This window comes from Pseudorca crassidens, chromosome 2 (assembly GCF_039906515.1).
Source record: "Pseudorca crassidens isolate mPseCra1 chromosome 2, mPseCra1.hap1, whole genome shotgun sequence".
NCBI classification, from domain to species: Eukaryota; Metazoa; Chordata; class Mammalia; order Artiodactyla; family Delphinidae; genus Pseudorca; species Pseudorca crassidens.
Genome location: NC_090297.1, coordinates 125851703 through 125872618, shown reverse-complemented (window position 1 = coordinate 125872618; position 20916 = coordinate 125851703). Strand labels below are relative to the sequence as shown.

General features: G+C 34.8%; 1 protein-coding gene across 3 annotated transcripts in view; it reads left to right on the top strand.

Annotated features, from left to right (window-relative positions):
- KIFAP3 (kinesin associated protein 3) overlaps positions 1 to 20916 on the top strand; it is a 158131-nt gene that overhangs the window by 57901 nt on the left and 79314 nt on the right. For all 3 annotated transcript variants that reach the window (XM_067728600.1, XM_067728599.1, XM_067728598.1), the window contains one exon: positions 1898 to 2060. In XM_067728600.1, coding sequence (XP_067584701.1) covers positions 1898 to 2060 — 163 coding nt within the window. The remainder of the gene's footprint in view (positions 1 to 1897; positions 2061 to 20916) is intronic.

Below are 20916 nucleotides of genomic sequence, written 5' to 3'. Positions count from 1 at the left end.
GATCTTAGTTAATGGCACCTACATCCACCTTATTGACTATGCAGAAAAGGAACCTGAGATTGCTCTCCCATAGGCCTTCTTTCAAGATTGGCCCTGGGCTGGTGTCTAGAGACTTGGACTCAGGAGTGTTCTCACTGTTTCCTAACTCATACGTGTAGCTTACTCTTTACACAAGCAGTGTGGCTTAAGCTAAACACCTGCTTTCCTTCTCAGGGTTTGGAATTTTATTTTATGCTAGGCAGAGGTTTCCTATGTGACCAGCCCCGAATAAAAACCTTGGACATCGAGTCTCAGTCTCAGTTCAGTGCTGGAGCATGTTCTGTGTGATTCTATGAGGAGAGGGTTCTAAGAAGCTTACACCTGGCTTCTTTCAGACTTTGCCCCCATGTGCCTTTTCCCTTTTCTGATTTTACTTTGCATCCTTTTATTGTAATAAATCATAACCATGAATATGACTATATGTTGAGTCCTGTGAGTCCTCCTAGCAAATCGCAGGACCTGGTGGTGGTCTTGGGGATCCCCAACACACATTGACTAAGCCAAAAGCCTGAAAGTCACCTTCAAAGCTTCCTTTTCACTTCACATTCAAATGCTTTGACCATATCTTCTAAACACGTCTCAAATTATTTTTTCCTCTTCAACATCTTTGTCCTTTCTTTGATTCAGACCTTAATCACGTCTCACCTGTCTAAGGTAATATATTCTTGTGCCTGCCTTCAATCTCTACCTATTCCAGTCTGTCCTATACAGTGCCCCTTATTTTCACATTTTTGTGTATGTTTGTATGTATGTATGTTGGGTGTGTATGAATACATATGTATATGTGTGTGTATTCTATTTATTATATATTATATTTATTATATTTATCTTTATATAAATATGTGTGGTTCTAGTCTGACCACATCACCCTCTGGACTTAAAATCATTCAAGGCCCTCTACTGCCTAAGGAATAATGTTAAACTTCTTAGCAGAGCATTAAAAGCTTTTTGTGATCTGTCCAACGTCTGTTTGTATAGGCTCCTGCCACTTCCCAACATATACTTTATACTATGGCTATATCAAAGCACTTGCAGTGCCTCAGACCAGCTCTTTTATGCATAAATGCCTATCCACTGTATTTTTCTTCTATTTGGATTACCAGTGTCTTTACCAGAGAGCAAATTATTATACATTGTTTAGAACTTTGTTCTGAATTTAGTCTTTTCTGTTCTTCTAGGTAGCTTGTAGCTCCTTCTACATTGTTTCTAGAGCGCTTCATGCATTCCACTTTTATCATATTGTATTTAAATTATTTGTTTTATTTCTCTGCTGTGTTTTTAGACTGGAATCTTTAAAAGCCAAGACAGAATCTTGTTTAATCTAGCACAGGGTCTGGCACTTAGTAGGTGGAGTCCATAATGTGCTTTCAAGAACCCAAAGTAATTTGTCTTCCAGTTGATGCTATGAAATGAGGGAAGGAAGGGATGAACTGGAAATATATATTTCCTCCTGAAACGTTTGGTTTCAGAGGGGCTTCCCTGGTGGCACAGTGGTTGAGAGTCCGCTTGCCGATGCAGGGGACACGCGTTCGTGCCCCGGTCCAGGAGGATCTCACGTGCCGCGGAGCGGCTGGGCCCATGAGCCATGGCCGCTGAGCCTGCACGTCCGGAACCTGTGCTCCGCAACGGGAGAGGCCACAACAGTGAGAGGCCCGTGTACCACCAAAAAAAAAAAAAAAAAAAAAGTTTGGTTTCAGAGAAGTTTACAGCTTAAAATGAGAGTAAATAAGTTAACACATAGTTACTTATAAAAAATATATACATGAGGGTAAAAACAATGAAAAAATAATTCTTTGTAATCTGTTTTCTTGTATTGTGCAATAGAGCCTGACTGCATTTGTATTATTACTTTACATAGGTGGAAATGGATATTGTTGAAAAACTGGTAAAAATGATACCTTGTGAGCATGAAGATCTGCTGAATATCACCCTCCGACTTCTACTGAACCTATCCTTTGACACAGGACTGAGGAATAAGATGGTACAAGTTGGGCTGCTTCCCAAACTCACTGCACTCTTAGGTATGCTTTTTAAAAATTAACGATAGTGTTGCTTGGAATTTCCGACATCACTAGAAAATTTAAGTCTGTCTTGAAAAGTCTGCTGAAAAAAAATCATTGTGTATATGTTCTTTGATTGGGTACCTAAATATAAGCAGAATGAATGAAAAATGACCTGTGCTAGGATTTCCATGGTGGTATAGAATGAAATGGAATAGGAACTTTTAGCTGTTTGACTTCATTTACCCCTGTGAAAATGAAACCAGAGTGAAAATATAAAAATACTACTATGGGAGCAAGAATGAAAAATTACTCTCTCTTCAGCATTTTTTTAAAAAGCAGGTATTGTTTAAGTTCTTATATTCTGCCATACCTTTAAAATACTCCTTACCAATATACAAATGTATGGAGCCTTTTTGTCATCAAGTAAAAAAGGGCATTTTTATATAGTGTCAGAAAATATTATATTGGAGGATTCAGTTTATACATTATTTTCTTTCAGCTATTAGCAAGATATCTATATAGTGAGGATGGATTCAAGAACTAACTCTTCTGTGCTCATACATAATGCTTCTCATGCATAATGCTTCTTAGCAAACTATGTAAAAATGCTTTTTGATCTGTTAAGTGTCTGTCTTCATAGGCACCTGCTACTCCCCAACATACACTTTATACTATGTCCATATTGATCCCCTTACTGTTCTCTAAACAAATTCTTTTATGCCTCAGTGCCTGTCCACCTGCTTTTTTCCTCCACCTGGAATGCCATTGCTTTTCTTAACGAGAAAGCAAAGTTTTACTCAGCTGTTAAGACTCTGTTTCTTTGTTTAGCACTGCAGCTTCATTCTTTTTTTTTTTGTAGCTTTCTCCATATATTCAAATATTTTTAAGCAGTGGAATAGTTGGAATGATTTAAAATTAAGTTTATTCTTAGCTATCTAATATCTGCGAATCCAGTCTAATTGACATCATCATTTGTTTTTTACAATACTAGAAGTAAAATTTATTGAATGTTTACTGTGACAGTTATTTTGCTGTGTGCTCTGTTTACATTATCTTATAGAATCCCCGTCTGAGATCTTTACCCGGGATTACACAGTTAGATAAAAGACAAAGCTCAAATTCAAACTCAGGTATATCTGCTGCTAAAGTTGGATTTATTAACTACTATAATAAACTACTATGTATAATAATATTAAGTTAACTATGATTAAGATAGGCAGCACTATAATTTAAAATTTCAGTTCTCCAAGTCCCCTTAAAAAAAGTTTTAAGGAAATTTATTTCTTACTTTTTTTCTCAGAAAAGGAAAACCTTTAGTCTGTTAGTCAGTCTAAGAACATTTGGTCCATTGGCCAGTCCACAAATATTACACAAGAGTTTTATTATGCATTTTAGAAGAAACTCTATTGAGGAGCACTTTCAAAAACTGCTTTTGGGGAACCAAAGAAATACTAATATCTAGTGAGGAAACAGGAAAACTTTAAAGTAAACTTGGTGGGCCTTGAATTTAATTTATGTGATCCTTTATTTATCATAAATCTAGCAGAATTATATATCGAATATCAGGTTAGATTCTTAGTGTATGAAGATGATAAGCTAAAGTCCTTGTCCTGAAGCAATTCATAGTCTATTTGGTTTGTTCAGTATCCAGTCACCTACTTTAATGAAACAAATAATTTAAAAGAGATTTTGGGGAAATTACTCATAGGGTACTCATTTCATATTTTGTTAACAAGTAGTAAATTTTGGCATATAAGATATTCAATACAAAAAATATTTCTTTCATCTCTCCTAGAGTTCATTTCTTGTGTCAGACTGTCTTATTAGAATTGTCACTTTTTCCTTTTAAACATGTCACGTTGGGCAAGTGACCCAAACTCTGATTTGATTTCCTCATCTGTAAAATGAAGATAATAATTATAACCAACTTAAGTTATTTTGAAGATTAAATGAGCTATTGCATGAACGTGCTTAGACAGTACCTGACATATAGTATTTTCTTAATAAGTGTTAGCTATAATCATTTTTATTACTAACATCATCATCATTATCATTTAATGTGAAGTGGATGTTCTGTAAGTGTTGCTGACTTACCTTTCTCTGAGCACAAATATCCTTCTTATAGATATTAAATCGCTGTTAACAAACAAGGTAGCTTATTTATTTTTACTTCCCTGTGATATACGTGCAGTTTAATTCAGTTTAAGTCAGTAAAATGTTGCTAATCTGCTATGGCAGAGCATAATGCTAAGCACTGTAGAGAAATATTTTTCAATCTGTAGGTATATTGGAACTCAAAAGAGAGAATGTTTCCACATTGATACTTCATACATAAAGTGCCATTTGAGATGGACATTGACAGATTTGTCTTTTTAACAAGGTGATATTTACAAAGGAAGGAAGAATAGAGGCTGTAGAAAATATTTCAGATAAAATGATCAATATTACCTAAGGCATAGATGGCGCTAGGCCAGTATGAGGAACAATAACTAAGAAAATAGTGGGAGATAAGTTTGAAAAAATGGGTTCGTATGCTTATGTGGCATTATGAAGTTTAAGGCTGTGCTAAGTGTTATACTTAATATAGTTGATGATAGTAATCATTGCAGGTTTTTGAGCTAGTTGGGCCATAATCAGAGTATTGCCCTAGGGAAATTAATCTGGCATCATTCTACTGGATGCACTAAAACTAGAGTCTAAAGAAGAGAACAATAGCATGTTGTGTTAGCAGGACAAGAAGTAAAGAAAACCTGAATTAAGGAAGATGTGGTATGTCAGGTATGAGGCAAAAGGAAAGGGCAAAAGAGACATGTCATAGGTAGACTTAATATGACATGGCTGCTGTTTGGATATGGATAATGGTAAAGAATTCATAAAAACTCAATGCCTGTTAGAATGTTAGTGCCAGGAACAGAAATAGAGAAGTGTAAAGGAAGTAATTTGAGGACATCAGTGATGGATTTAGTTTGAGATATGTTGGAGACATCTTAGACAAAGATGTTCAGTAAGCAGATGGAAACATAGGTCTAGAGCTCAGGAGAGGTAGGAGTTAAAAAAAGAGAAACTTGTCCAATAGATGAGTAAAACTGGAAATCGGAAACCACTAAGTGAGCTATAACAGTCAGAGAAATATGATTATTTTTCAACAGATACATAAAAAAACAGTTAAATTTAGGCTGTTCCTGAGAAGCAGTGATGTTCTTGGAATTTTCATGCAGTAGAGAAATGAAGAAACTGAGTAGGAAGAGCAACTGAAAACTTTTTACTTCCTTTTCACTCATTCTTTCAAAGTCATGCTTTATTATTTTCTTTGAAATATTATGAATTCCTAGGGCATCAGATTTTGCTACACTAGGGAGAGTAAAGAGCTAGTATTATTCTAACCTTACATTACATAGGTAGGAATGGATGAGATCTTAAAAGTTTCCACCTCTGTTCTTAGCTGATCTGTAAAAACTGATTGAAAGCAAAATAATTCAGTTGACATGTTTATGGTTAGCTTGCCTTAGTAACTTCCTGGCTTATCTTTCTATAGCAAGTAAAAGATGATGACTAAGTAGCATTCCTCATGAAAATATACACAAAAATTTTCGTGGAGAATAAATTAAAAAAAAAGAAAAGATATTGTGATTTGAATAATTGTTAAAAGTAAAGAGGAAGTTGGTAACGGCTCGGCTCTTATGCCATGTGAGGAACGAATATTCATTTATAAACTCATGAAAACTTTTCATCTATCTGAGAGCTACTAAGTTGACTCTAAAATCATTCCTGTTTAGGTAAAGATTTAGTATGTCATACTCTTTTTTCCCCCCTCTCTTTTGTTGCCCACAAGCCATTGAATTTAAGCAGTTTGTTTTTTCAAATGTTCATTTTTCTTTTTTTAAACATCTTTATTGGGGTATAACTGCTTTATAATGTTGTGTTAGTTTCTGCTTTATAACAAAGTGAATCAGCTATACATATACATATATCCCCATATCTCTTGCCTCCTGTGTGTCCCTCCCATCCTCCCTATCCCACCCCTCTAGGTGGTCACAAAGCACCGAACTGATCTCCCTGTGCTATGCGGCTGCTTCCCATTAGCTATATATTTTACGTTTGGTAGTATATAGATGTCCATGCCACTCTCTTACTTTGTCACAGCTTACCTTTCCCCCTCACCATATACTCAAGGCCATTCTCTAGTAGGTCTGTGTCTTTATTCCTGTCTTACCCCTAGGTCCTTCAGAACCACTTTTTTTTTTTTAATTCCACATATATGTGTTAGCATACAGTATTTGTTTTTCTCATTCTGACTTACTTCACTCTGTATGACAGACTCTAGGTCCATCCACCTCACTGCAAATAACTCAATTTCATTTCTTTTTATGGCCCAGTAATATTCCATTGTATATATGTACCACATCTTCTTTATGCATTCATCTGTTGATGGACACCTAGGTTGCTTCCATGTCCGGGCTATTGTAAATTGAGCTGCAGTGAACATTGTGGTACATGACTCTTTTTGAATTATGGTTTTCTCAGCGTATATGCCCAGTAGTGGGATTGCTGGGTCATATGGTAGTTCTATTTTTAGTTTTTTAAGGAACCTCCATACTGTTTTCCATAGCGGTTGTATCAATTTACATTCCCACCAACAGCACAGGAGGGTTCTCTTTTCTCCACACCCTCTCCAGCATTTATTGTTTGTAGATTTATTTGATGATGGTCATTCTGACTGGTATGAGGTGTGAGGTGATACCTCACTGTAGTTTTGGTTTGCATTTCTTTAATGATTAGTGATGTAGAGCGTCCTTTCATGTGTTTGTTGGCAATCTGTGTATCTTCTTTAGAGAAATGTCTATTTAGGTCTTCTGCCCATTTTTCGATTGGGTTGTTTGTTTTTCTGATACTGAGCTGCATGAGCTGCTTGTAAATTTTGGAGATTAATCCTTTGTCAGTTGCTTCATTTGCAAATATTTTCTCCCATTCTGAGGGTTGTCTTTTCATCTTGTTTATGGTTTCCTTTGCTGTGCAGAAGCTTTTAAGTTTCATTAGGTCTCATCTGTTTATTTTTGTTTTTATTTCCATTCCTCTAGGAGGTGGGTTAAAAAGGACCTTGCTGTGATTTATGTCATAGAGTGTTCTGCCTATGTTTTCCTCTAAGAGTTTTATAGTGTCTGGCCTTATATTTAGGTCTTTAATCCATTTTGAGTTTATTTTTGTGTATGGTGTTAGGGAGTGTTCTAGCTTCATTCTTTTACATGTAGCTGTCCAGTTTTCCCAGCACCACTATTGCAGAGGCTGTCTTTTTTCCATTGTATATTCTTGCCTTCTTTATCAAAAATAAGGTGACTATATGTGTGTGGGTTTATCTCTGGGCTTTCTATCCTGTTCCATTGATCTATATTTCTGTTTTTGTGCCAGTACCATACTCTATTGATTACTGTAGCTTTGTAGTATAGTCTGAAGTCTGGGAGCCTTATTCCTCCAGTTCCATTTTTCTTTCTCAAGATTGCTGTGGCTATTCGGGGTCTGTTGTGTTTCCATACAAATTGTGAAATTTTTTGCTCTAGTTCTGTGAAAAATGCCATTGGTAGTTTGATAGGGATTGCATTGAATCTGTAGATTGCTTTGGGTAGTATAGTCATTTTCACAATGTTGATTCTTCCAATCCAAGAACGTGCTATATCTTTCCATCTATTTGTGTCATCTTTAATTTCTTTCACAGTGTCTTATAGTTTTCTGCATACAGGTCTTTTGTCTCCTTAGATCGGTTTATTCTTAGGTGTTTTATTCTTTTTGTTGCAATGGTGAATGGGAGTGTTTCCTTCATTTCTCTTTCAGAGTTTTCATCCTTATTGTATAAGAACGCAAGAAATTTCTGTTCATTAATTTTGTATCCTACTACTTTACCAAATTCATTGATTAGCTCTAGTAGTTTTCTGATAGCATCTTTAGGATTCTCTATGTATAGTATCATGTCATCTGCAAATAGTGACAGCTTTACATCTCCTTTTCTGATTTGGATTCCTTTTATTTCTTTTTCTTCTCTGATTGCTGTGGCTAAAACTTCCAAAACTATGTTGAATAATAGTGGTGAGAGTGGCCAACCTTGTCTTGTTCCTGATCTTAGTGGGAATGGTTTCAGTTTTTCACCATTGAGAATGATGTTGGCTGTGGGTTTGTCATATATTGCCTTTATTATGTTGAGGTAAGTTCCTTCTATGCCTACTTTCTCTAGGGTTTTTATCATAAATGGGTGTTGAATTTTTTCAAAAGCTTTTTCTGCATCTGTTGAGGTCATATGGTTTTTCTCCTTCAATTTGTTAATATGGTGTATCACATTGATTGATTTGCATATATTAAAGAATCCTTGCATTCCTGGGATAAACCCCAGTTGATCATGGTGTATGATCCTTTTAATGTGCTGTTGGATTCTGTTCGCTAGTATTTTGTTGAGGATTTTTGCATCTATTTTCATCAGTGATATTGGCCTGTAGTTTTCTTTCTTTGTGACATCTTTATCTGGTTTTGGTATCTGGGTGATGGTGGCCTTGTAGAATGAGATTGGGAGTGTTCCTCCCTCTGCTATATTTTGGAAGAGTTTGAGGATAGGTGTTAGCTCTTGTCTAAATGTTTGATAGAATTCACCTGTGAAGCCCTCTGGTCCTGGGCTTTTGTTTGCTGGAAGACTTTTAATCACAGTCTCAATTTCAGTGCTTCTGATTGGTCTGTTTATATTTTCTGTTTCTTTGTGTTTCAGTCTCAGAAGATTGTGCTTTTCTAGGATTTGTCCATTTCTTCCAGGTTGTCCATTTTATTGGCATATAGTTGATTGTAGTAATCTCTCATGATCCTTTGTATTTCTGCAGTGTCAGTTGTTACTTCTTTTTCATTTCTAATTCTGTTGATTTGAGTCTTCTCCCTATTTTCTTGATGAGTCTGGCTAATGGTTTATCAATTTTGTTTATCTTCTCAAAGAACCAGCTTTTAGTTTTATTGATCTTGCTATCAAATGTTTATATGTTTTTTGCTTGATAACTTTATTTCCTCCTTTGCCTTCCACTTACAAATCATGGAAGCAATGACAGTCATGTGTAGTAAACAAAAGAGAATATCTTCTGATATTCCAGGATTAAGGAAAGGGAGAAAACGTACATACTGAAGAGAAATTAAAATATACTAGAACAGTGCCTTCCAACTTCTATAAAATGCTTCAAAATGTCTACACATGTTCAGAATACCTACAAGTATTTCACATGCTTTTTATTTAATTATTTAATGCCACTGTTATTTTCAGTTGTTTTTCATTTAAATTATGGGTTAAATAAGCTTATGTAGGCCCTTCCTTTGTGTTTTTGTTTGTTTTTGGTTTTTTTTGGAGGTACGAAGGCCTCTCATTGTTGTGGCCTCTCCCGTTGCGAAGCACAGGCTCCAGATGCGCAGGCCCAGTGGCCATGGCTCACGGGCCCACCTGCTCCGCGGCATGTGGGATCTTCCCGGACCGGGGCACGAACCCATGTCCCCTGCATCGGCAGGCAGACTCCCAACCACTGCGCCACCAGGGAAGCCCTGTAGGCCCTTTTATAAGATGAGCCTATGGGGGAAAAAAATCTTCCAAATTCCAAGTAACTGATTCTGTATGAACTTTTGGAACATAACCATTTTGTAAACTTCAGAATTGTTACTATTTTATTAAGTCCTCAAAATAGCCCTTTTATCCATCACTTCCCAGAAAAACCTATTTATTAAATGTATTAGTCAGGAGGACAAGCCTATGATTATTAATAAATAACCCTAATATCTCAGTAGCTTAAAATAGAAAAAAGTTTTATTTTTTGCTCATATTTATATCCACTATAAGTAAGTAGAAACTGCTGGTTCATGTTAGTATCAGTCAAGGACCCACTGACAAAGCCTCCAGGTCACTGTGGCATCGGGGAAGGGAAAACAGAGAAAATGGATAATTGCAAACTTAAAGGCTTCCACTCTGAAGTAACAAATATCATTTTTGTTTACATTTCCATTGATAAAGCAAATCACATAGCCGTGTAGAACTTTAAGTGGGGTAGGCAAATGCCTGGAAGGATTAGAAGTGGAACATTGGTAAGCATGCAGCCTAATGATCCTGAAAGATATTTAAAATTTTTTCTGAATTTTAGCTGGGTTTCCAGGATTACCAGAATCTCTTAAAGAGTATATCCTGAGACATTACTGCAAATATTACCGTATGTAGTATACCTTGCCACTGTAGTGGCACAGAGCACTTTGAATAAAAGCTAGAATTCTGGAGCCAGACTATATTGAATATTGGCTTTATCAGTTACTAGCTATGTGATATTGTACAAATTACTTAACCCATATGTCAGTTTTCTCATCTCCGGTATGTAGATAATAATGGTACATATTAATAGGGAAGGGTTAAATGATATAATGCAGTAAATATTAGTGAATATAAAAATATTATAAGTGAAATTAATGTAAATATATGTAGAACACAAATAATTGTTATCCAGAAATGGGTCTTTTTTGATAAGTATGTTTTCCAGGCTTAAATCATTAAGGGTATTTAATCATTTTGTATTTAAAAATTGATTACATTGTTCTTAAATATTTTCTTAAGTTTACCTTAATACATAAACATAATTTAAATTTTTATTGAGAAGCAGTATAATGTTGTAGGGGTTAAAACCGTGGGGTTTGGAGCCAGAGTGCCTGGCTCAAGTGCTATATAAGTAATTGCTATTTTTTTCATTATCATTGATTCAAATTTGTAATTCTGAAGATAATTTATTATACAGGGCTGTAAATATTACTATGCTCAAGTACTTCCCTTTGCTAAATGGCCCCAGAATGCTATGTATTTTTAATTTTTATATACAGTTTTTCTGTTTTCCTCACTTGTCCTTGGCTGTCACTTCTCATTTCTTTTGTACCAGCAGCAATTCCATGGCAGCAATTTTCCTTTCCTCTAATGATATATTTCTAATCTCCTGTGGTCTTGGAAACCGACAACTGAACTTATTTGAAATGTGTATTTTGTTAAAAATGAAATTCCAAATGAATGCCCAAAGGGTTCTCTTCCTAGTAACATTTATTGCATGGACCTTGTAACATTTCTTTTGACTGAAGAACCTATTTTGTTTGATTGTACTCTTTGCTGTGTTCAGAGAAATTATATATAGTGTATACTAAATGATTTCCTGATAAGTGATTAATAGAATGGTTTTTTTTACATTTGTTAATGTATATGTTTTATGTGCGGAAAATTAAATCAACTCCTAACACAATAAACTAAACTTCTCAATTGAGTAGTTCAAGATATATTTAATATCTCTCATTTTTGGCCACTACAATTATATAGAAATTGGAATTATAGAGAGCATAGATTTTAAAGGCATAGGAAATAATTCATCTAGAGCAGTGCCTTTCAAATATGTTTTACCCCAGACTATAGTATTATGTTGTACATTGCAACCCAGTACTCACATGTGTATGTGATGTATATGTATGTGTATGTATGTGTGTATATTAATATACACTATATTTTGTGATATATATTACACACTGTTTTAATATATGTAATTTTTTAAACGTTCATGAAGCAGTATTTTGCCATTTCTATGTGCAATGCACTATATTTTCTATTTTTTCTATTCTTTTTAAATTCTACTTATGACTTAATCATTGATTTTATGTCCTCTGATTTGATGTTCAGTTAGAAAACTGAAATAGGAGAAGTGATCAGACATATTTTCCTTCAAATCTTCAGAAATATCACTGTCTCTTTTGGATTTTTAATGTGTTGAACAGTAGATAATCTAAATTATCTAGGTTACTCCTTGGCTAGTACTTGGAATGATTCCGTGGAATTGAAATTTTTTTTGAAAGGGAAAAAAAAACCTTCTGTAAATCAAATATTTAAAGAATTTGAGGTACATTCTCTTCACTGTAGTTATGGAGAAGGAATTAAAGAGCATATAGTTTATAATATGACTGGTCAGTTTGCTTTTTTCATTAGATAAAAATTCTTTGTTCATTATATGTTCACGTTGACAAATGACTGTCTGAATTTAAAATTACCCATTTATATATAGAAATCAATTTTTAAAAGATGCAAAAAATGTAGAAGCACTTTTGTAGAGCTATACATCTGGTAGAACTTTTCAGAAGTGATTTTTAAGGGATGCTGTTTCAACTGGAAATGCTATCAGATATTAAGTAGGTTTTCTTTATTATTATTTGGGGACCCCATAACTGAAAAATCTTTTTATACTTAATAATAAATTATTTTAACTAGAGTATAATGAATCATGAATATTTCAGGCTCTAATAAAGCTGTGCTATATGAACATTTAATCCCCTTCCCTTGTGTCCTGAAACATTTAACTAGTACATTGCGACCCCTGCTGTTGTGAGAATTGCCAAATAACTGGAAAAAAAATATGTACTTGAGGAAGGTTTTGTGATTTGAATAATTATTAAAGGTAAAGAAGTTATGTTATAGCTCAGCTCTTTTGCCATGTGAGGCTCTGAACAGAACCAAATATTGTAGTTCAACAGAACTAAAAATTATATTGATATTGTTTTATCATATGAGTATTTCATTTAGAAATTTTGAATTTAGCTTTTTCCTTTGACATCAGGAACACATAAAGGGATTAATAAGGAATTTTAGAAATCATCATTTAAAATGTTCTTTCTCAACTTATCCTGAAATTAATTTGCTTGAATAGTTTTGATCTTTTCCTAGGCATAGAGAAAGAAGGCATTATTTCCCCAAATATTTCAAAATTTTTACTTGGGTCCTTGGAAAACCTTATATCTAAAGGTTATAAAATCTTATATCTAAATTCCTTTGTTTTTATTTTCCTAAATACCACCAAAATTATTCATTTCTTATTTCATTTTTTGATATTTTATTTTCCTAAGATTTCATAAAGATCTTAAACTTATCTCTGCTTAGTTCAGTATCAATCTATAATCTTTTCAGTACTATTAATCCCTGTACGTGACATAGTTTCTTATGCTTAGTAACTTTATGTTACCATCTGGGAGACCTATCATAGCCAATGGTTTCATCAATTGTGATTATTTGCAAATTGAATTGGACCTACGAAGTTTGGCTTTACTTATGTAATTGTTAGACAGTTTGTTCAGGTTTTTTATGATATTGAGTTAACTTTTTAAAGTGTTCAAAGATTTTTTGGCTCATCTAGGAATCAGATCATTAAAAAAAATATTCCCTTGTCATAAGTCCTTAAACCGTTTGACATTGATATGTCTCAAGAGTGCTTCCTTATGTCAGAATATCCTGGGTTGGGAGATGGCAAGGAAATTCCTTGTCGTAGTGTATTCTTCAGTTCCCTGGAGAATGCACTGACAGTGTTTCAAAAGTAACTTGAAAAACTAAATTTTCTTAGCTTTCTGTCAGATGCAACCAGGCAAATAATGTTTTTCTTATTTGCCTCTCAGTTGCTTTGGCTTGGATGTTTCATAGCCTGAGTATTGTTTAATGTGCTTGGGGATGATGTTAGCACAGAAGCAAGCATAAAAATACAACTGAAATGTATTCTTTGGAAGATCCTAGTTCAGCATGACATCGCATCGTGCATAAAGCTTAAACATCACAGAGACAGTGTATTACAGGGTCCATACTTAATAATTTTATTAAAAAACTGCCAAATTTCACTGATGAACTCTTTGGGACAATTTTGAGTTAAATGACAGTTTTTCTTCCCCCTTTGTGGATGACATTGATACGTATTTTAAATTGAGTGATGTCTGAGTTTTCATGTTAGCCTTTCAGTTTTTAACTTGATTTTCAAAGGAATTTAAACTCACGGGAATAAACCTTACAAAATATACAGGTCTTATCCTATAAACGTGAATTTTTGGATTTGTTAAAACAAAAATAGAATAGGCACCACAACCTAATGGTTAGGCAGATTAGGTAGCTACCTGTAAATTATAGACAATCACCACTTTCCACACTTTCTCTGCTGTTTTATAAGTTCCCTGTTTATTAGGTGATTGTTGTAATTCAATGATTAGTGCATCAGTTTTCAAACTTTTGGTCTTGGGACATTTTAATACTCTCAACAATAACTGAGGACCCCCAGAGATTTTTTGTTTATGCAGAGTTATATTTATGGATATTTATTGTATTCAAAAATAAAATTGAAAAAGTGTTACATATTTATTTTAAAATAACCTGCTACATGTTAACATAAATATTTTTATGAAAAATAACTCTTTTCTAAAACAAAACAAAAAATACTGAGAGGAGTGGACATAATTTTACTTCTGCAAATCTCTTTATAGTCAGACTTAATAGACAACAGCTGGCTCTCATATCTCCCTCAACAATATGCTGTGAAATCGTATGTCATATATGTCACATATATTATGTCATGTAGCCTCTTATGAAATAATGAGAGTAAAAAAATGAAAATAATATATTATGATTGTTATAAAAATGGTGTGACTTTGTGGATCCCCTTTCGGGGTCCTCAAACCACATTTTGAAAACCAATGAACTAGAGCATTCTTTTAAAGCTTTTAATTCCCATTAAATGCAAACACTTCTGGCAGTAACAATACATCAGGAGTCTCAAACTAGCAGGTTAAATGTAGCTAGAAGGCATGTTTGGTTTTCCCCAAATATATTTTCTTAATTTTATATTTGGATTTCTAGGCAAGACCCAAACACTCCCGTTTCCATAGGATAATCCTTATTTTCTCTTATACTTAGACATTTAGTTATATTTCTTTCCTTGCCCTTTGGACCACTCACATATTAGTAACAATTTCTTTGGTGCTTCGTAAAGGGAGTTGGGGGATGGATGTCATGGTGTAGGAAAATGGAGGTGGAAGACCCTGAGCACAGAGGGACAGAAACATACAGAAAATTCTGGATAATCAGTACTAGACCTTTAATGCTGCCCAGCAGTCATACTACATTTTCTTTGTCTAGTCACTCTTTTAGGTGAGAATTTCATTTCTCTACCTTCTTCTAAATCCAACACCTTATCCTCATCCTCATCTCATTACCTTGTTTTGCTTCCTGTTTCACTGAGAAAATAGAAGCAGTCAGAAAGAATTTCCATGAGTTTCTCTTGCCACAGTTACCCTCCTGCCTACATCTGTGTCTATACTTTGCTTCTACTCTTACCATAAGCCATGCTCCCTCCCTATTTCATTCTCTCAGCTACTCAAGATTCTTGCTCCAGCAGTTCTCCTCTCTGTTCCACATCATTAATTTTTCCCTCTCTATGAGATCATTCCTGTTGACATACAAATATACTATTATTTCATCCATCTTAATATTCTTCTTGACTCTTCACTCTTTTACCTTTAGCTGTCATCTCATTTCTTTTCTTCCCTATCTGTGTAAATTTTGATTCCTTTACATTTGAGAGTTGTGAATCTATGCTAATTTGATGAAACTAATTTTATTGGTTATGGCAGAAATATTAGGATTCCTAGATTCAATAGCACATTGTCGTGCCTGTTTCATAATTCCACATGAATCATTTCAAAATGGATCCAAATGTTAGACCATATTCTCTTCAATGGAAGGTAAATTAGAGTTTCTAAGGTGCTCGACATGGATATAAATTTTTCTACATTCTGTGAGTAGACCCAGAATGGTTTTGAGAGTAAGAATGGCACCTGATTCATCTTGATCTAGATTACATTAGGTAATCTGGGTTTCAGGGCATTTTCCAAGGCTGTAGAAAGATTTTATCAACATGTAGGGAGTCAGACCAGGTCAAGAGTTAAGTGATAAATGTTTGATTTCTTCCGGTTAAGACAAGTCTGATTTCCCTTATTGTTGGATATTGCCAGAGTAGATACTGTTAGACTCTAAACTTTGATCACTTAAAAATTAAGGGTTATTTTCTGTGACCATTCTGTCATATGTCCTTAAAAGAAAATTGAAAAAGTTAAGTTCTGAACACCTTTGAAATTCCCCCATAATGTTAAATTTACTTTTTTCATTATATATTAATGACTTAATTTATAATTTTTAAAGTATCATAAAATGAAGACATAAAGCTTGTCTTTATTTTTTAAAGAGAATAATGTTTTATAAATGACCTTTTCTGACTTATTAAAAACTGGAAATGGTCAAAATATTTTCCAGTTAGGAGGTATTTTCCATTTTTAAAAAACTAAGTTGCGTTTATGATGATTTCTTTAAGAAACTTAAAGTAGATTTTTTTTTATAACTTCATTTGGCCCGTTGATTACAAAACTGTTATGGAATTTCACACATCTATTTCAGTACGCAGCTCATCATAGACTACTGCACTGTTTCTCATTTTAATAGGCCTCATTTATCCTATAAATAAACCTACATTTTCTTACCTGATCAAGTGAGCAAACAATAGGGGTCAGATGTGGCAAACACTTTAACAGAAAGCACATGTCTGGCCGTCAGGGTGAAGTAGAGTCATATCAAGATTGCTTGAAGTTATTAATGGCAGTAAAATTTATGCTTCCTCCTGTTTTCCCAATTAAATCAAGAAGCCTTTTTTCTTCGGATTCTTCTATCACCAGCTGGTTCCAATACTCTGTGTGTGAATATTGCCTGGGGTCTCTCCATTTCTAGGTGGTAAAAGCTGACCAAAGCACATTAAGTCAATGATGTGGACCTGTAGGCTAGAAAGCAGCCATTGTTAAGGGCTTTATTTTGGCCCATATCTTTTGTACTACAAGTATGCATATTTTGTAAGGTGTATTATAAATAAGTTGTTGTAGATAAACAACATGCTACATGTCTGTAGTGTTCTTTTATGCTCTGGATAAAAGAACACTACAGACAAGGTAATAAAATAATTGAAACATGTTGAAAATATTTTAAAAATAAACTACATGGCGAAATGTACAGTTGTACATACTAAAAGAGAGTGAAATATATCAAAAGTGCTGAATTTTAGAGTACTTATTTCATGAATACATCTTAATGTGACAAAGCTATTAAGCTTAATGGTAGATTTACAATTTCAGTTTCTTATAGTTTTTAAATTAAATAATTTAGCACAAGAAACATTTATCCATGAACCACTGTATCACAAAACTATTGTTATGCTTGTTTTCATACTGATCATCGTAACCTATAAATTCTGACATTTTCCCCCCCGTACTCATGGTTAAAAAACCGTTGGCTTTTATCTATTCATTTCAAATCTCTATTAGATTTGACTGAACAAATCCATTCTAGAAGAGAAGACTATCCAGTAGAGTTGCAATCTTAAAAATTGGTCTTTCCAAATTCAAGTTTTAACTAAGGCTGTCTGTCTAGTCATGCTGGTTATGTATCTGCAGTATGTGCGCTAATAAGTTAAACATAAAATGATATGGAAATGTGTACAAAAGATCATCTAATCTACCTGCAGTATATTTTTAGTGTATTTCAGTGTAGTCAATATATGTGTTCAATAATTGTTGCAATTATCTTTTTTTTTTTTTTTTTTTTGCGGTACGCAGGCCTCTCACTTTTGTGGCCTTTCCCGTTGCAGAGCACAGGCTCCAGACGCACAGGCTCAGCGGCCATGGCTCACGGGCCCAGCCGCTCTGCGGCATGTGGGCTCTTCCCGGACCGGGGCACGAACCCGTGTCCCCTGCATCGGCAGGCGGAATCTCAACCACTGTGCCAGCAGGGAAGCCCTGCAATTATCTTTTAAGTGGTGGTTTTGCCTGTGGCATTTTAACTATAGTGGTAGAGCTTTAAAGGCTCCAACTCTACAGTAAACTTAAAGGCAGTTGTGATTTTTGAAGTATGTTGTACTCACATAGACTTTCTAGGGGTAATTTATCACCTTAATGCTGCTCTGTTCTAATATAGGGGTGCTTATATCCCCACTTCTCTTATCTTTTCATGGACCCTTTGTGACTTCGAAGGGAGTTTTCTACTTTGAACGAAGACATGGAGTGCAGAAGGGAATGAGAATCTGGCTAATAATGTGACCCATAATTTGTGTTCTCACTCTGCTTTTACCAAGTATTGGGCTGGGTCTACTGCAGCAGTGGAAATTTGGCTTTGAGTTCTGGTGTTCAGAACTCATATTTCTGCTTGACTGAACTATGAATAGAAAATCCCAAGTATCTTACAAAATTAGTAGCTAAATGGTGTTTTTACTAATCACTTCAGAGATGGAAAAAACTGAAGACATTTTAAAATTCAAAACCCATCAGCATGTGCTTCCCCTTTAATTGGCAGAAAATCGATTGTGAGAGCAGCCCAGAGAGCTGACTTTTTTTCTCCTTCATTTGCTCCAGCTGAACTACAGCTGCAAATTTCTTTAAAAAGAAAAAAAAAAAAAAATCTTGAAGGTATAAGTGCAATAATTCCCACAAAATCAGTTGCTGGAGTTAATGACCAGTTTGTTAAGGCATTAACTGCCCTCAGCTGGAAATGACCAGTTTTGAGGGGAATGGCTGCACAACTGCTAAGATAATTCAGTAACGCGTTCAAATAATGATCCAGCTAATTAACAGTGAGTTTCTATGGAAATCCTATCGAAGTACTTATGGCCTCTGCATTTAATAGCCGGTGAGTTCATCGTGATTCATGTTTATTATCATAAATACCAAAGGAATCATAATGACTAGGCCATTTTATTTTCACCGTGGCCTTATTACTTGAACAGATCTGACTAAGCCACCTATAGTCATTAAGGACCTAGTTCTCAAAATATTCAGTCTTTTCACTGCTCTGCTCAAAATTCACAGAGCCTTTGGTGCTATGCCAGCATAGCGACTATTGGCAGACTGTTTTAACTTGGGATGCCATTAGGGAATAATTGATGTCTGTAAGTCTTAAAGGAGCCCTTTTGAAATGTCTGCCACTGGTATGATGTGGAGAAATCATAGTTGGTTAGCTGGAGTTTATGGTGGTTCATCATGAATTCTTATGGGAAAATCATAACTCCCAGCCCCAAATTCGTTTAGGATATGCAAGATTATTTTTTTGAGTTTTATTTTTTTAAGAACTTAGATATCCAATGAATGAAGGAGACTATTATTAGCTTATAATAAGGGATAAGCTTTAATTTTACTTGGACCATTTAATCTCTCTTAATTTCTGTTTATTGCTATGTGATCTTTAAATTAGTCTTTAAGTAATAGTAAATGTTGGCTGCCAGAAAGCCTCTACTTTCTGTGTGCAGCTGTGTTTGAAGAGATGAATTTAGGTTATTTCCAGACATCTTCCCCCTCCAAGTATTCACTTTTCTCCTACAATATTTTGTCCTTTTGCTGTAGCTGTCAGATATCTGCTAGATACCGTAAAGTTATAGGCTGTGTTTTTATCAAGCAATTAATCACTTGCATAATTATTTATTATTCAATGAATATGATACCTGTGGTTTATATACTATAATCTTCCTTCATACATTGCAGTTCTTTAGAGGAGATTGGAAATATGTGATTTGAAACAAGATATGAATTAGAATCATCAAGGTAACATATGGGTAACAAGCATTTATAAAATATTTCCATCTTTTTTTCTGAATAAAAAACCAAGTGTCATATTGTATCTTTTTTCATTCCCTAAATAAATACAAAGTGAGAAGAAAATCAATTTTATAGGTATTTGTAAATCAATTGATTGAATTCTAGGGAACCTTTACCCAGATAAAATCGAGAAGATGTATCAGCAACTTGGGTTATATAGACTTCTGAGTACAATATTGTAGTCCCTTATATCTGTCATCACCTCCTTTCACACTTTCCTCAGGGAAAAAAAAATATCTCTGGTCATATTCCAGTTTCTTTTGTTTGGTTGTGCTCAGCTCAAACAAATGGGGAAACACCTGTACGTTTTATTTGCCTGGGACATGAAACTTAAAGGTAAATGAAGTAATATAGCTAATAGTGAGGTTTGTCTTCTGTGTTCTCAGACTTCTCTCTCTGTGTCCTTTAATCTTTTTGTACCCCGTTGCCTCCATAACTATTCCCCACTCGAGGAGTGAAATTAAGTTCTGTTACAGACAAGGAAGCATGAAAGAAGGAAGAGAGGTTCACAGTGTGTTTGTGGTAGTGGTGGTGGAGGAACACATACTGATGACAATAATCTATCCTTTGATTATTTTCTTTTCCCAATTTTTGTTCTGATTAAGGGATTTATGACCCTATGAGACTGATGAAGGGTCCTTATCAGATACTGGTCACTGAGTGGAGCCTTGAAGGATGCGGTGACTCTCCTAAGCCCGTACTTTGGGTATAGCAGAGCTTTATAGGAAAGTGACTAGGGACAAGTGGCTCAACCATAGGCTCAGAATATACCTGTGAACCCTGTCTAGCTCATCTCAGAGGAATCTTGGCTGCCTCTTAAACCTACATTACCTCTAACTGTGGTCAAATCTTGAGGATAGAAACCACAAAGACAACATATATAATAGGGGAATGTGAAAATAGTGTTCTATTGGTAAAACAGAAAAATGTTATTATCAACATAATAATACTAAGAAATGACATTTATTGATTCAGTTTATTGTGTGTCAAACTCAGTACTAATTGTTTTACCAGAATTCTTGCACCTAATCTTCACATAACAACTCTTTGAGATAGGTACAGTTGTTATTCCAGTTTCACAGATGAAGAAACTGAAGCACAGAGAATTTAAATAACACTCAAAAGGCCATTTATGCTAGTAAGTGGCAGAGCCACAAGTTGAACCCAAGCAGTCTGCCTCCAGAGCCTGAGATTTGAACCACAGCATTTTACTGCCTCTGTTTACCATTCTACTCAACTTTTAAGCTTCTAGCACCTTGTTTTTCTCATAAAATCAAACACTGCTTGATAGCAGTTCTTGTCCAATTCAGTGAGAGTGAGTTTCAGAACTGCTATATAGATCTAGTCCCCCAAACTGCTTGGGGGATAA